At 41.2% G+C, this 17045-nt stretch overlaps 2 protein-coding genes across 2 annotated transcripts in view; both read right to left on the reverse strand.

Annotated features, from left to right (window-relative positions):
* LOC117457465 (eukaryotic translation initiation factor 4 gamma 1-like) overlaps positions 1-10057 on the reverse strand; it is an 80744-nt gene extending 70687 nt beyond the window's left edge. The window contains 3 exon segments of the mRNA XM_071205226.1: positions 83-204; positions 407-459; positions 10007-10057. Of these exon segments, the coding sequence (XP_071061327.1) occupies positions 83-157 (75 nt within the window). The 5' untranslated portion in view covers positions 158-204; positions 407-459; positions 10007-10057.
* Positions 10058-12599: 2542 nt separating this feature from the next.
* psmd2 (proteasome 26S subunit ubiquitin receptor, non-ATPase 2) overlaps positions 12600-17045 on the reverse strand; it is a 30693-nt gene continuing 26247 nt past the window's right edge. The window contains exons 20-23 of the mRNA XM_034097997.2: positions 15948-16042; positions 15341-15467; positions 13763-13881; positions 12600-13239 (exon numbers count right to left, since the gene is read on the reverse strand). Of these exons, the coding sequence (XP_033953888.1) occupies positions 13057-13239; positions 13763-13881; positions 15341-15467; positions 15948-16042 (524 nt within the window). The 3' untranslated portion in view covers positions 12600-13056. The remainder of the gene's footprint in view (positions 13240-13762; positions 13882-15340; positions 15468-15947; positions 16043-17045) is intronic.

The following is a 17045-nucleotide window of genomic DNA, read 5'->3' on the forward strand; positions in this document are numbered from 1 at the left end:
CTGACACTTATCATTAATCACTCAAATGAGCAACACGTGCCAGGAGAGTCAGAACAGGAAGTGAGGTAGCGGGGTTCCTCACCTGTGATAGGCCAGGGGAGGGGGCAGGGTGGGGGATGGAGGGGGGTCCTGTTATAGGCTGTGGTGCTTTATTCATTTCATGGAGTTCTGCATGGGGAGGCAGATGTGGACCTGTGTACAAATCTGGGGAGAGAACAGACGCAGACAATGATATTTATTCATGAAAATAAGGCGTTTTTACAAACGTACGATTTTACTGTGAAGTCCTGATCACTCCCTAATGTTCGTACGTTTTACTGTTTTTATTTTATCTTTCGGACAGACAAACTTAAGACACAATACATATACAGAAGTTTAATGGTATTAATACATACTGCATACTTACATTTATGAATCTTTTCAGGTCCTGAGTGCAGTTACACTGAGGAACGTTTTTTCCTATAGAGACGAGCAGAGAGAGAAACTTTATTAACACCGAGTGAACACTTATTGATGAGTTCATATGGAGCTAGGGCTGTACCCGAATATTCGTTCGTTGGAGTACTATTCGGGTTTCAATTTCGTTTGTTTTCAAATTGAATTTATTGAAATCTCCAATATCAACGTGAGAGCTTGTGCCTCTTCGGGGGGTGCTCACACTTAACCATAAACGTTGACTTTCTCCGTCTTTATATGTAGATATTACTTTTCTCCGTTAATCTCCGTCACGTTGTTTCCATAGCAACAACAACTTCCTGTCAACAGCGCTACCTCTCCTTCAAAATAAAAGCATGTCCATAAATAGGAAGCCAAATTACACTTAAGACATATTCAACTGCAACGAAAGAAACACACAATGCGATATCCTTTTCAATTTCAAAGAACACACATTGGGTTCATTAACAAATAACTATAAAACAACAATACTGTAGAATAACAAAAAGAATGCCGTGAATAAACCGCAATACACGTGTTGAAGCGGTTCGCTTATATATCTTACAAGATCAGCGTCACCTCATACTATAGTTTTCCGACACCTGTAACTCCCTTCATAGCTACTTTATTCTCCTTCTTTACAACCTCTAAACCAGGGGTCTCAAACTCAAGGCCCGGGGGCCAAATCCGGCCCGCGACTTCATTCTATGTGGCCCCGCAAGAGCTTGCAAAGAATATATTACGTTTATTATACGGTTACATGCCACTTTACAGAAGCAGGTTGCCCATAAACTACATGTCCCACAATGCATCTCGTTTTGTGACATGCGCACTGAAGAGACTTGCAATTATTTGGCCTGGACTTCTGCTTTCAGACGTAGTTAATTACTAAGTTATTATCCTATCCGATAATAATCCAATTCAGAGGCAATAATGTAATATATAATACATTATTTTATATATATATTATATATTTATATAGTTACAACCGGCCCTTTGAGTGCAACCTTTATGCGAATGTGGCCCGTGATGAAATTGAGTTTGACACCCCTGCTCTAAACAGAGCAAAAATAAGGCTGCATCTACACGGATACGAATACTAACCGAAGTCGATATTAAAAAAGTCTTCCGTCCACGCGGAATCGGCTCAATAAACATGTCCGTCCACGCGAGACCGTTCGACCCGCTGTAGTACATATGCCGGGCCTGTAAGTGGCGCTGTACTTCCGCCACAAAATACACCAAAAGCAGTGAAGAAGAACCCCCGAGCATGGTTGCCCTTCTGTTTATTCTCCGCGGTGGATTTAGCAACATGTAGTTCTCCATGTCCACTTGTTGCTGATGGTTGTGGTAGAGGAGCTGTAGATGTTGCACTAACACCTGTAGCAGTAGCACTAGCTACTGACAGTAGCTGCAGCAGTGAGCAGCAGAGGTGGGGAGAGGCAGGGCTTCGTCGTTATCAGGAAGATCATCATATCGGACGACACGGAGCCTTTTGACCCCCAGAGCAGTGGTTCCCAGGCCTCAGATGATTGAGGCCAAATCTCATATTTAGATTTAAATTTTATTTACATATATTTGTAACGCAATACATGATTGTCACTAAGCCTTGTCTCTACATTACAATAAAATATAAAAAATAATTGATTAATTAATTTGAATAAAAATTCAAGTTAGTAGCTAAAAGGCATAAAAAGACAGAAATGTATAATTCTTTCTATAGAAATGTTTCTTCGGCCCGTAAAGTGTCCAAACCGGGCTTTTCTGGATGAGCGCATTTTTAAAGCATAGCCATTGTCCATGCCGGTTTCAGTTGGATTATTTGTCAGTTGCTCCGATCAGATCGGTCTCCTCCATTTTGTAGATTATTTACGACTTTTGAATCCATATAAACACATCGGCAAAATCCGGCATACTTTGAGCATGTGTTTTAAACAGTTTAATCCCTTTGTGAATTGTTTCCACTTCCGCGCCGTCCTTTAATTTCTTCATACAGCGGGAATCCAGATGAATGAATCCTGAGTCCAATAACCATCAAAGTCACTCCAACAGTGCTCCTTAACTACGCTTTCATCCTCCTTCAACAACATACTTCACATTCATCCAGTTTGTGACGGCAGCTGTAGCTTTTTGAGACTTTGAAACTTTAATTACCGAAAATAAGTCCTGAAAAAGCTGGAAATGAGTCATCATGTTAGCACTTCCCGTTTCCTCGTCTGTATGTAAAAGGTTTTTGTGAATGAGATTTTGGTTTGAATTATGGAACAATAACTGTGGTTAATAATAGACGTATACATACATAAAGTATGTCAGTAAACACCCCACTGGTTAATGTCCGAGGCTTATATTTGTCATAAAACCAACAACTAAACGTCATCATCCTGAACTTTAGCCGCCTTTAGCTGAGCGGTGGTGACGTGAAGTCATGTGACCGTGCTGTAGTTTCTTCTAGGGGTCTATCGACTATCGGGGCCGATATTCCGCATTTGACCGATTATCGGTATCGGACTTTTTTTTAATCAAATTCTCTGGCTGCAGTCACCACTCTGTGTACACGAGCAATGTCCCGCCCACAGCGCTATCCGATAGGCTACTACTGAAGATGTTCCGGGCGGGAGCCAGCCAGAGAGGCGGGACCTTCTCAGATTACAGGCAGGTGCGAAAGAACGCAGACAGAGGCAAGCAGCAGCGCTGAGTGGCAGAGCCACATGTGTTAAACCGAAGTTCAATAAACATCCCAATCCCCTATGCTGAAGATGCAAAAACACCACGATCTTATGATCCAATTCTATCAGTTTCCCAGTTACACAGGGCGGCGGGAAGTCAGTCAGAGTTGGGGGTGCGTGCAGCGGAGTAACTGTGGTGCGGAGGGGGGTGGGGGGGGGCTGCGAGTGGAGCCTCGCAGTTCTTCAGGTTGATATGTGAAGCTCATTCGCTAGCCAACATGTATTTAGCAAATATTTAGCAACATATTAGAAGTGAGGCTACGAGACTAACGTTAGGTCTACTGTCATAGCCTCACTCTTAATAGTTTGCAAAACATTAGCTAGCACTAGTGTTTTGCTCAGTTTCGGGATCAATAGGCCACGGGAGAGGACGCTGGCGCTTGTTTGTTCGTCGCTTCTCCTACGCCTCAGAGTTTATATCTGCTTTTAAGATTAATTCTACCGTGTTGTGTAATGTTTATTTATACTGTTCATGCTCACTACTTGTAGCACTTCGGGATTTGAATTCAAATATGAAGTGCTTTATAAATGGAACCCATTATTATTATTATTATTATTTTGCAGCAGCTTATTGGGATGTCATGCTAGAGAGACAGGCATTGTTTTGATATAATAAATTAAGCATTATTGTTGGTTAAGCATGTCAGCTTGTGTCTCTCTAACTCATTGCAGATGGCTGCACTAAAGAAAAGGACACGGAGAGGAAACCAGTTGTAAGATGTTTAAAAGTTAATTAAACATAATATATGCTTAAATGCATTTCAAAGAACTTGTGTTGGAGTTTGTGTTATTCTACATTTTGACAAAGATTTTCTGATTTTACTGCAAATATCGGTTCCAAATATCGGTTATCGGTCTCCTTGATTACCAATAATCGGCATCGGCCTTGAAAAAGCCATATCGGTCGATCGCTAGTTTCTTCATAGCTTAACGTTAGCTTTTTACTTCCGATATCACCCTAAAGTCGTGTTAATATGTGGAGATTATCCGGCTGAACGATACGCGTAGGTATCATTTTTGTCAAGTGAAAAGGGAAGATGCTACCTTTCAAGTCGGCCTACAAAATAAACACCACTGCATCACTCCATTATGACCGAGTATAATTGTGTTTATTGCGTGTGCCGATATACGATCCATCCACTGACAACAATACCACGACAACGTATTAAATTAATTTAAGAAACAAACATGGTGCCAGTTTTTACAGAAAGGGCGGAAACTCGGGTTTTATCGCATAATTCCACATCAAATATCAGTCTACGGTTGGCAGTAGTGACACATTTGGTATTTATTTATAGCTAGCCACACACACACACACACACACACACACACACACACAGTAAAAAGCCTGAGTCATGCTGAGTCTGTGTGTTCACTGAAGAGGAAATCACACAGCATAAATGGTTGTTATCCCCGTTCACAGGTTGATCAACAGAAAATGTTTCGTCATTGATCGAGTTATTTTTTTAACCGAAAAGTCTGACGGCCGCCTGACGGTCCTTTTCAAATGAGGAGGATCTACTCTACTAATAAAGCAACAGACTGGTTATGCATTTAACCACTAACAAGTATTTTATTCCCTAAAAACTGATCGTCATATTGAAAGCAACCATATTCACATCTCACTCAAACAGGATTAATAAAGTAATTTACAAGGAAGAAAAACATGCCTCGATGGCTAATGTGTGATCCTATTGAACCCATCACTTAGACTGCAGGGAGACGTCTGCAGATTATCTCCGAACAAACAACACGTCATCAGTTTTGCGGATGTTTTGGTGTCTTTTCACAAAATAAGCTTTCCGATGAATAATCCCCAGTGATGTGACATCGCGGATAAGAAAATGACTCCACTTTACTGTTATGCAGCCTTCAAAGACATGTATTACAATATACAAAATGTAAGACAACATGTAGTCTCATATCTCAATACCGATATTATATTGATATATTGATCAGCACTAACTTGTTGTATCATGTTGTTGTTAGTTGACTGAAAGCTAGCCTGCTTTTGCTCGACTAAATGCCAAATAAGCAACGTTTGAGAGGACTTTTTTGTGTATGTAATCAAGTGGACTTAATCGTACTAGGGCTGTCCTGAATACCATTTTTCGGGCTCCGGATATTCGGTAGTAATCAGCAGTGAATATTCGTTCCGCGCGGAGGGGGGGATATCGCATTGTGTGTTACTTCCGTTGCAGTTGTATACGTCTTAAGTGTAATTTGGCTTGGCTTTCTATTTTGTATGGACATGCTTTTATTTTGAAGGAGAGGTAGCGCTGTTGACAGGAAGTTGTTGTTGCTATGGAAACAACGTGACGGAGATTAACGGAGAAAAAGTCATATCTACATATAAAGACGGGGAAAGTAAACGATAACGTTTATGGTTAAGTGTTAGCACCCCCCGAAGAGGCACACGCTCTCACGTTGATATTGGAGAGTTCAATAAATTAGAAAAAATAACGAAATCCGAATAGTACTCCAACGAACGGATATTCGGATATAGCCCTAAATCATACGCGAGAAGACCGAATGAGACATGAAACAATATAATCAGATATTGTATGTTTGGCCCTTGTTGTGATTGTAACCCCGCAGCATCGCCCTTAGCTAGGATTGAGTTTGTGCAGGAATCTGTGTTTTAGGAGTGTGTTGGTTTGGCTACACCCCATCATCACACAGTTTCGTTATTTGAGCTGGTTTGACACGCAGCACTGCGGAGAGATTCACTGCTGGAGAAACATGCTCCTACAGATGTTGCATCATCCCCTGCATGTCCTCCCATGACCTGCTTAGGAAGACAGCGGTCCTTAAGTTCGCTAAAACTATCAGTTTCTATGTTTTAATATAGTTTATTCTGTCCACACAACACCTGTCCGTCCTCTTCGCTTCATCTCCTTGAGGTTAATTCCATATATCGTCCATTACTTGGGGTTTCCCCCTATGCAGTGCTGCAGGGGTTTTGTTTACGGCACGGGTTGTAAAGCCCCCTAAAGGCAAATTTGGGATATGAGGCGATATACAATAGATGGATAAATAAACAGACGCTGAAGTCCCCGTTGTTAAATAATTGCTTACTCGGAATATCCTTTTGTATTACAGGCTTTGCTGAAAACTATGACGACTTTACTTCCCGCTGAAGTCAGTCTGAAGGTGCACGTGTAACTGGTTTCATGAGTTAATGGAGAGCAGATGATGTCAGGATACTTTGTAAATGACATCATCTTTATAAATAGGCAACTACGGTTAAGTACGAGGATTACTAATGATGTGCTTACAACTAACAAAGTATCATTTAGTAGGACTGTTTGTGTACATTTGCAAACCGGTTTCGCAATGAATTAATTGAACGAAAGTGGATCAACTGGATGCAGAAATAACCAAGGCTTGAGGCGGGTTTGCAAAATACTGAACGTATGCTATTGTGAAGTCGGTATGAAAGACTTTTAAAATGCGTTAGGAGTTTTTCTAAAGCATGAGAGGCGGGTGCGATTCACAGTCAGGCCAGCTGGAGAGGATACCCTCTCAGCTGGAATGTGGGCATAAGATGAGGTTTGAGTCTGCGTGGTCTGCGAGTAGGGAGGGGCAGCAGCCGTATCATTGGCTAGAACTAACTAGATCTGATGGATCTGGACATAAAGTGAAGTATAACCGGACGCGAGAGATCAGCACCTGCAGCTCTGCCCGCTGTGAGGGGCCGGTGAGCGGAGAAAAACACACCTTTAGACCTAACACACTTAGCTATGGCACTGGCGTATACATTGAATTATTCCATTTGATAATATCTAATCAACTTAGGCATCACTCCCACAAACAAAAAATATTCATAACTGATATTCTCATACCTGAATATTTTCGATTAATCGTTCCCATCCCCAACACTTATTAGATAACTTAAATAAAAAGAAAGCACTTAAACAGTGTGGCTCTGCTTCGGACAAACATGATGTTCCCGAACTTCCCATGATCAAATGTCCAATTACCAAGCGTCCGTCACAAGCACACCAGCAAGTCTGACATGCCAACTTGATGAAGCGAAGGGAAATAAAAGGGTTTAAGTGCGGTGACACGCGTCATCAAAGCAGCACAGTCTGGTCTTTGGACATTGGGCCAAAACCCACACAAGTCCAGCAGACTGCCTTCGAGTGTCACAACAGGAAGCTCAGTCGTGACCTTATGCCTGACAGCCTGGATCTGAATCATCGTGCACTTGTCCTGCGATTAGAGTCATTCATTAACCACAACTAAAACATGCTGAGATCACTGCATGATATTCCCCTGCGCTGATGAATGGTAAAAAAAAAAAAATGTTGTTGATGGACAATAACACTGGACTGCAAATATGTACTTATGTTGAGGGAGCAAATATGTACTTATGTTGAAGTAGTATTTCCATCCACTTTACCACTAATTTCATACAAATCAGAGGAAAGATAATGCACATTTTAATGCATTACATGTTTAAAAATAACTTAATTGATAATAATACAAAATATAGATCAATAAATCACTGACGAAGTATTTTACATTAAGATAAACCACATTGTTCCCTTGTTGAAAAAAAAAAACCGTGCCGCTTTACCGACTGCCACATTAAAGAGAACACGTGAATAATTATAATGCAGTATAAATTATTCTGAAATATAATAATATAATATATTATTCATGATATTTTAATTATAATTATATAATGATCCCAAAACGGGTGTCCATAAAATGTTTAATATGCTTCTACTGTTTGTGTATATTTAATCTATTACATATTACATGTGCAAAGCCTCTGGGCATGCTGCTGTACTGAAACAACATCTAATTTGTGATCAATAAAGTATATCCGATGTAAATACTTGTAATTAGACCCGAGTCCACCTCTGGACATCACAGCCGTATATTCTCCTGTGCTGAAACAAGTCAAACAACAAATAATATATATTTGTGGGTAAGGGTATCTGCCGACGTGGGGCCCAATGAGACTGCATCCATTTTGGCCCCACATGCTCAGAGAGGGTCTCGTGTCTGCTGCAGAGAGCAGGATGAGAAGTGATGAAACGGCATTTTAAAAACACACGCAATGTCGCCCTCCTAACAAAAGTAATAAAAAACAACTTCCACATTAAACTAAACATGCATTTGCAACACGCCAGCGCAGGACACGTTGTCCATAACACAGGGGCGTGTCTGCACGTCTACACACACACAATCTACGACAGTTACTTGCATGCCATTTGTAATAAACACACGCCTCGTGTAATGCTCTGTCATGCCAAAAAGCCGATTACAAATGTGTGTGTGGAAGATGTTCTGCGGTTAGCCACGTTGCTAACTGTGCTAGGCCCAATCTGGGTTTACCACGTGGTGTCTCCTGCTATTGGCGCGATGCACGCCCAGATCGCCGGCTTCATGCCAGCCACGCCTCAACTGACAACCCCCTGACATGCAATAAAAACAGCCCTACTACCCTACTAAACACCGGACAATGTAAAGCAGTCGGCGATGAAAAGGGAGACGTGATAACCGTGTGAATGAATGGGATACCTAGCCAAGCTAAAGGGGGTGGGGGCTGGCTACTACCGGTTATTAGCTCGACATGCTACTCACAAAAGAGCAACGAGGTATGCTCAAAAAGCTTCATTTAAATTGGTATACACACAGACGGCAATGCTGTCGAGGTGTCGTGTGACAATGAGTAATGTTACAGTAAAAGACCACGATGAGTCAGACACCTACGTTTCATGCAGCAAAAATATCTACAGCAACATCACAACCTGCGTGCAGTACATGGTGTCCTGGTGGGAATACCCATGATTTGGGAACATGTTTCCAAGTAGCATAGCTTCAATTAAAGCTGCTTACATCAACAGATATAGCATGGCCCTATGTGTCAAGTAGCTTCGCCTGACCTGTCAATAATCCACCCTCTTATAGCTCCTTAAAATTGACACTTAATATTTGACAACACATGTTTTTCTTATTATCCGAGAGGAGTAACTTAACGTGCGTTTGGCTTAGGAGCAGAAATATACTGTGGTATTGATATATTTCCCCCTTTAAGACGTATTGTGTCAGACTGCTAGTACCATCATTACATAGCCATCATAATTAATCAGATGTCCTGTATTGGTCCCACGGCGGGGATATTAACAGTATTAAAGCAAAGGTGGTATAGCAGGTAAACTAAATTAAAAGGCATGCACTAATAAACAAGAAAAGCAGACATTACCATGAAAATACAAATATGCACATGGCACACAAGGTTTCTAGTTATCGGTATGCATTTGTTTTACAACCACAATATATATACACAAGCAGCTAGGCTGTGTTTAAAGTCTAAAAAAAAACGAACTCCATCACTTTCGGTTATAAGAAACTACGACACACGAACTGATTTAACCTACAACTGCCAAGCTAGCTAGTTAGCAAACTGTCGGCTAGCTAGCAGCATAAAGCACCTTAACCGGCAAAAACAACAACACCGTGATGCGACAATCCACCGGTCTTTTGTCACACGGAACAAAGCACACACAATACACACGTTTCCTAGACACTTGATAAGAATACACTCCATCGTGTCTGTGTTTCGTAGCATTAGCTCGCTAGCCTGTTAGCTAAAGTGAAGAAAGAACACCCACGTCGTTTTAGCATGTGATGCTATGCTAACAGGCTAATCCCTGAAAACACAGCAGAAAACCAGTGAAGAAAGTCACCCTATGGAGCTGTTTCTCCGGAATAAAAGGTGAAACGTACATGTGACTGACCTCCCAGGGTGTTTTTTTACCAGCGACTTGAATTTTAGTGGGATATTTAAGCGTGTTAATGTAGAATTTGGCTGGGAATCGTCGCTTTACCTTTTCTCTCCTTGAGTCCGCAGAGCCGGACGGACGGAAAATCTCCCCGGAAGCCGGTAGCGGGTACTTCCGGTAGGTTCCCGTGACGTGATACCTTTATTTTTTTATTTACAAATAAATAAACAGCGGTGGAAGAAGTACTCAGATCTTGTACTTGGGTAAAAGTATAAGTACTCAGATATTGTACTTGAGTAAAAGTATAAGTACTCAGATCTTGAGTAAAAGTAGAAGTACTCAGATCTTGTACTTGGGTAAAAGTAGAAGTACTCAGATATTGTACTTGAGTAAAAGTAGAAGTAGTCAGATCTTGAGTAAAAGTAGAAGTACTCAGATCTTGTACTTGGATAAAAGTAGAAGTACTCAGATCTTGTACTTGAGTACAGGTAGAAGTACTCAGATCTTGTACTTGAGTGAAAGTAGAAGTACTCAGATCTTGTACTTGAATTAAAGTAGAAGTACCAGAGTGTAGGAATACTCTGTTACAGTAAAAGTCCTGCATTCAAAATGTTCCTCAAGTGAAAGTAGAAAAGTATTCTCATCAAAATATAGTGAAAGACAGTAAAAGTAGTCATTGTGCAGATTGGACCATTTCAGAATATTATATATGATATGTTTTATAATGATTGATCATGAAAGTGTTCTCAAAGCTGGTGAAGGTGCAGCTAGTCTGAAGTACTTTGTAGACTGCAGGGTAGCTGGTGGAGGTGCAGCTAGTCTGAAGTACTTTGTAGACTGCAGGGTAGCTGGTGGATTTACTCCAGGTGGAACTACAGTCTGATTTAACACTTAATTATATTTCACATCATTCATCCAGATCTCTAACATAAGTAACTAAAGGTATTAAATACATGTAGTGGAGTAAAAGTACACGATTTACCTCTGAACTGTAGTGGAGTAGAAGTATGAAGTAGCATTACATAGAAAAACTCTAACTCTAAGTAATTAAGTACAAGTGAGGTACTTGTACTTTAATTCTGTCTTGTATTAGTATTTGTATTATTTTACAGTTTTTGTAAAGTGTAATTTGCTGCCAAAAGTACATCTTAATTAAATATCATCTATTGTTGGGAATATTTATGAGCTTCCCGTAAAAGCCATGGCCCTTTTGTTTATTTACAACTTATGTATTTCATATTTTTAATGTATTGACTGTTTTTTGATCGTCTTTTATTCGGTTTTTTTCTTATTAGCTGGTTCAGAATATCTATAAGACATTTTGTTTTTGTTGATTTTACAATAAAAAAAATACAGGCAGTCTTAAAAACAACATTTCTATAAAAATGTAGCATATTTGGAAGCTTTGCATTTGACCTTTAAATCACCCAAAATATATATTTATTCGGCTTACACTTGGAGAAGTATTTTTTTTAATTAAATGGTGCCTAAGAAACGTAAATGTCCTTAAAATAGTAGAAATGTTTATTATATATACACTCGTTTAATTCTGTTTTGTATTAGTAATTTACATGTAGGCTACTTCCATACTTTTACTGTGAATATATATGGGCAATATAAAAAGTATTTGCATTGTGTTTAAAATATTTTCAGTCGCAAATTGGGAAATGTGTTAATTGCAGCGGCATGAAAAACAAAGTATGGAACATAACTAGAAATGAAGAGTAGAAAATAAACAATTATGCAATATTAACATCTCGAATTAGAACATAAAACAGCCAATATGTGTAGAATATATGTTCACAATGTACAACAATATTTTGTATTACTGCCGATTTGTATTCCTGGTTATTCAATTTGAATGTAAATACTGTTATGTGGGGGGGGGGGGGGGGGGGGGGGGGGGGGGTGGCGCAGTGGGTTGTGCGTAGGTGTTCGGGTTCGTGCCACAGCATTGAGTATGTAAGTCGCTTTGGATAAAAGCGTCATGTAGTGTAATGTGATATGTGTAATATGTTTCTAGGTCTCTACCCGTGTTTTTAATTCTGTTTTGTATGCACCACGACATCAAGTCAAATTCCTCGTATGTGTCAAAACCTACCTGGTGATAAACCTACCTGATACTATGAACTAAATACTTTTCTTTTGTGTATTTGTATGAACAATATGTGACACCGATAGTCACTGATCAGCTCCTCCTCTTGGACACACTGCAGCTTCTTGAATGAGAGCACTTGTTGGTTTGAGTGAATGATAATTAACCAGAGACGCACTTTAAAAAGGTAGGCTAGGTAAGAATGGAGAAACCAGCTCGATTGCGCTAGAATTTGAAAGTTTGCAACCGGAAAAAAATCTGCCCCTTCCTCCAGACTTCCTCACAGAGCCCCGCCTCCAACACACACGAACGCGCACATGACCAATGAGGGCACGAGATCAGTCTGTGCCCCGATGGAAGGCTGACAGGCAGGTAGGCCATCCAGCTACTTTAGCCGGCTCAGATGATTGGTCGAGCTTTTCACAGCGCCACGGCTTCCACTGATGATATTTATTTATGTATTTATTGTCAAAGCATTTAATGTATTCATTGCTATCGGGATGTTAAGAGCATTCCATGGAATATAACAAGTGTTTCTGATATGAATTACCTACCACACCTTTAATGCACGATATAAAACACAGCCATCACACTTCCACGACCTGAGTCTCAAGTTTTTTATTATTTTTGATTCAAACCTTTTACAGTACTGTAACAAAAACCGAAACAAAATAAAAATAAAAACAGAAGCAAAACGGTGAATACATACTTTTAAATGCTCTAATTACAAAAGATGACTGAGGGTATCGGTAGAGGAAGGGGGGGTTGATGATGACTTGGCAGTTGTTATTAATTTACTAACATATACATGAGGGTGGTGGATCAGAATTAGGGCGATGAGGAAACTTTCCCTCCTTAATCCGGCTAACCAGACCCCCACTATGCATGTTTTTTAATGTGCTAACGGTGGGCTATAGTGATAACGAAAGGGAAAACCCACCCTTAAATCTTTTCAGCAAAACAGTAAACATGTCGATAACAACTGCTAAGAGCCATGGAGGGCTTCCCTTACAGAGGAACAGGCGAGAGAGATTTGGGCTTTTTTTTTTTTACGGGGCGTCTAGGTTTCATAGTTGGGGTTCTTGCGGAGGATAACGAAGCCCTCCAGGATGGGGGTGACGGGGAGATACTCCTCTGTGGCCAGCTCCGCCCTCTCTCCATGGGCCAGAAGCACCGGGGTGGTGTGGGTCTGGAAGCCTGTGATGGCTTTGGGTTTACCCGCCTGACCCACCACATCCACAGCCTGGAGACGGGGAGATAAGAAATATTAAGATAAAGGAAGCATAAAAAAACATGTTAAACAGGGAGTTGTCCAGAATTATTGAATGTTTAGTTCCTGAAATGTTTTATAACTTCAGCGAAATATCTTATTTTGTCATTTCAAGCATCAATTAAAATGTTGAAACTGAGCTTTTAACGTTCTGTCTTTTACATTTTGGATGTCAAAATCCTTTATCTGAATGAAGCGATTCATCGTGTGCATGTTTTAAAATGAGGAATCAACTTTCCTCAAGCTTCTGGTGAAACGTTTGGACGTACTTCGGGATGTCAGAAATCCTCCATTTGAATAAAGTGATTCCTCAGACATCAAATCAACTTTTCTCGGTCACAATTACTCCGTTAACTCAATCATAAGTGTATATTCCATTTGTGTGCATCTATCTCTCAACAATAAAAGCCAATACATTCCCAGTAAGAGTGATTCAAGTTTGTACAGCAAAACACATTTCTTTCAGAGTGAGTACACAGATGCTCCGAGGCGTTACCTGTCCGACTCTGACGGAAACGGGCAGCGGCCGCAGCTCCTCGTCGAAGGTGACCAGCATGCGAGGCTGCATGGCTGCAACCAGGCCGTACAGAATGTAGTGAGACTTCCCCAGGATTACTGCGACACACAACAACAGAGGGGAGAATATCAACACGGAGGGAAATCAAGCTGTGGAGAGACATTACGAAACGGACACAATAGGAAGGCGAGGGTAATCTGTCCAATGGAAGAAACATCTCTAATGGCGCATTTCCACTACAGCGCGGTTTAAGCGTGCCGTGCCAAACCCCGCCTGTTTTTGGTTGCGTTTCCACTCGCCGTGGTTCCGGCTAACGGGTACCTTTTCACAGTTTTTCTGGCTCTCCAAAATCGAGGTTCTTTCCGGGCCAACAACCGGGCTGAGTATAATAAACTAGTGACGTGAGTGGCTACAACTACAACAAGATGAACATATTTGTGCGTGATTTAATTGTAATACACGTTTCAAACTGATGCCGAAGCAACAACACACTGATACCGGTTAGTAAAACCATGAATTAATGCTTTGACAAGTCTGCAGACAGACGGCAGGCGAACAACCCTTTAAAATGCGTGTTTTCTGAATGGAGATCGGCTAAGCTAACGTTATATATGCTCCGACCGTCCACACTCACAGCAACGGCCTCCAGATATAAATAAACCAGCGACTGTATTCTCCATGACACAGGCAGTCTGTGGTTTGGACTGGTTTCACTTCTGTCTAGTTTCTGAACAGATATGAGGAGCTGTGAGCTCTGAGGGCTAAGAGCTAACGGCTGATGTTGGTTTTGTGGTTCTCATTGAAGATGACATCACGGCTCCGCCTACACTGCGTTACTATAGTTACTGCCCCAGCTACTAAACTGGAATGGAAACGCAGCATAAAGTGAGCCTGGCCTACCAAGGCCTAACTGTACCGTACTAAGCCGTGCCGTGGAAATGCTAATACAGTGAAACAATCAACATTTCTCCACACCTTTTGAGTCATATCAGTATCTGTGAATATGTTCGTTTGGGGATATTAACACAGAGGGAAAACAAGCTTTGGTTGAGACATTATGACAGACACAATAGGAAGGAGTTGGTAATCTGTCAGATGGAAGATATAACATAATCTCTGAGATGTTTAAAAGGTGGAGTCCCGCCCTTACTGAGCTAATACAGCGAAGCAATCAAAACATTTCTCCACCCCTTTTGAGTCATGCCAGCATCCCCACCTTCCAAACACACATTTCTAACCCAATCCCCCCCGTCTCGTCTCTTTCATATTTATTTTAAACATATAAACTAGCAAATATGTTTGTTTTAGCTGCTAAAACTGAAATGAAACTAAAAGTTAAAAAAAATTATATAATTTTTTTTTAGAATTATTTAACATTTTATTTTAATTCCTATAACTATTAATGAAATGGCATTTATCATTAGGACTACGTGTGTATTAAATGCATTTCTTTGTATTAAGGAAATGTCACACAGTTGATGTCTTTCGTAATAAATAACACATCTTAGCATCGATGTCATGCCAGTGGAAAAGGCACCGGGAGGAGAAAGGACTCACTGTTCTTGACGTCGAGGAAGGAGACGAGCACGGTGAGCAGCCCGGCCACGGCGACCTGACTCATGAGCTGCCGGTCGCTGTGGTACGGACACAGAGTCAGAGTGCCTTTACCCAGGTGAGTCAGACCCTGAGGAGCCAGAGCAGAACACACACATCTAAGTAGAGATCACGGTGTGTGTGTGTGTGTGTGTGTGTGTGTGTGTGTGTGTGTGTGTTAAGGGTGTGTTTTGTGTCTTCACCGACCTGAGCTCATACAACCACATCTACCAAAAGACATGTGTGTGTGCGTGTGAGTGTGAGTGCGTGTGAGTGTGTGAGTGTGTTAAGTGTGTCTTCACCGACCTGAGCTCATACAAACACTACCCAAAGACAACTCCCTATGTGTGTGTGTGTGTGTGTGTGTGTGTGTGTGTGTGTGTGTGTGTGTGTGTGTGTGTGTGAGTGTGTGAGTGTGTTAAGTGTGTCTTCACCGACCTGAGCTCATACAAACACTACCCAAAGACAACTCCCTGTGTGTGTGTGTGTGTGTGTGTGTGTGTGTGTGTGTGTGTGTGTGTGTGTGTGTGTGTGTGTGTGTGTGTGTGTGTGTGTGTGTGACTCCACCCACCTGAGCCAGTCGAACCATGAAGAGGTTGTTTGGGTCTTTGGCGTGATACTGAGCCAGCTGCCGCAGCATGGCGGCCAGACGGGCGTTATTTGTGCCTGAGGACATGGAACAAAGTAAAGCTCGTTAAGGAAGTCGACACTCGAGCCACTTTAAGAACGGGCGACGTTGAGCATCTTCGAACACGACGACACACTTCCACGTGTTCAGTGTATTATACATTTCCAGCAAAAAACTTCACTTGGGTCGGATAGAGCAATAATGTGTTTCTCCGGGCCAGTGGGATGTTATCATCACGGGCCCCCCCCCCCCCCCCCGGAGCAGTCGTCCAACAGATCTACTGATGAAGAAGAAAATGAACACATGTGTTGCCATAGTGATTTATGCACAAACTACATTACTACAACATTTTAATCATCAGTTCTTCCTCATTTTCCTCAATTGTTCATATTTGGTTTATTAAAATGATTATATTGTGGTCATTGTTAAAAAATGTCTGCTATTATGAGTATATTATTTGTATAATGCGCTTTCTGCCTTCCTGTCATCAGGAGTTCGACATGGAATGGCCATGTAATAGATTAGAACCTTCATTCCATGCCTTTATATTTTCTACTCTTCACTCACTTGTCAATAGGTCGGCATTGATCTACAGAGCCGACAAAACACCTCGTTTATATTGGCATGAGGGGTGCAACAACTAATCGACTTAATCGATTAAAATCGATGACCAAATCAGTTGCCAACTAATTCAGCCGTCGATTAGTTGGTGACGTCATGTGTTTTACGCGCCGTTAAGCTCCAACGTTATCGGCCTTTTTATCGGTACTGGGGACATTTAAAAAATATATGTCATGTATTATTGATACAAAAGCATTATATCGCAGTCTTAGTGTCGCCAACTCCTTTCTAATATGCAAAAAGAAACAAATGCGTCTATGATGTATTTTCGATCAGACGAGATCTCTCTCCCGTCTGTGTGCGAGGGGGCGGGGCAGTTTACACACGCGGCTGCTACATGCAGCAACACACACACAGCTGCTACATACAGCAACACACCGCGGAGGTGGCGGAAAGAACGCGCTCCGAGGTGTTGTTAAA

This window comes from Pseudochaenichthys georgianus, chromosome 13 (genome assembly GCF_902827115.2).
Source record: "Pseudochaenichthys georgianus chromosome 13, fPseGeo1.2, whole genome shotgun sequence".
In the NCBI taxonomy this organism is placed as follows: domain Eukaryota; kingdom Metazoa; phylum Chordata; class Actinopteri; order Perciformes; family Channichthyidae; genus Pseudochaenichthys; species Pseudochaenichthys georgianus.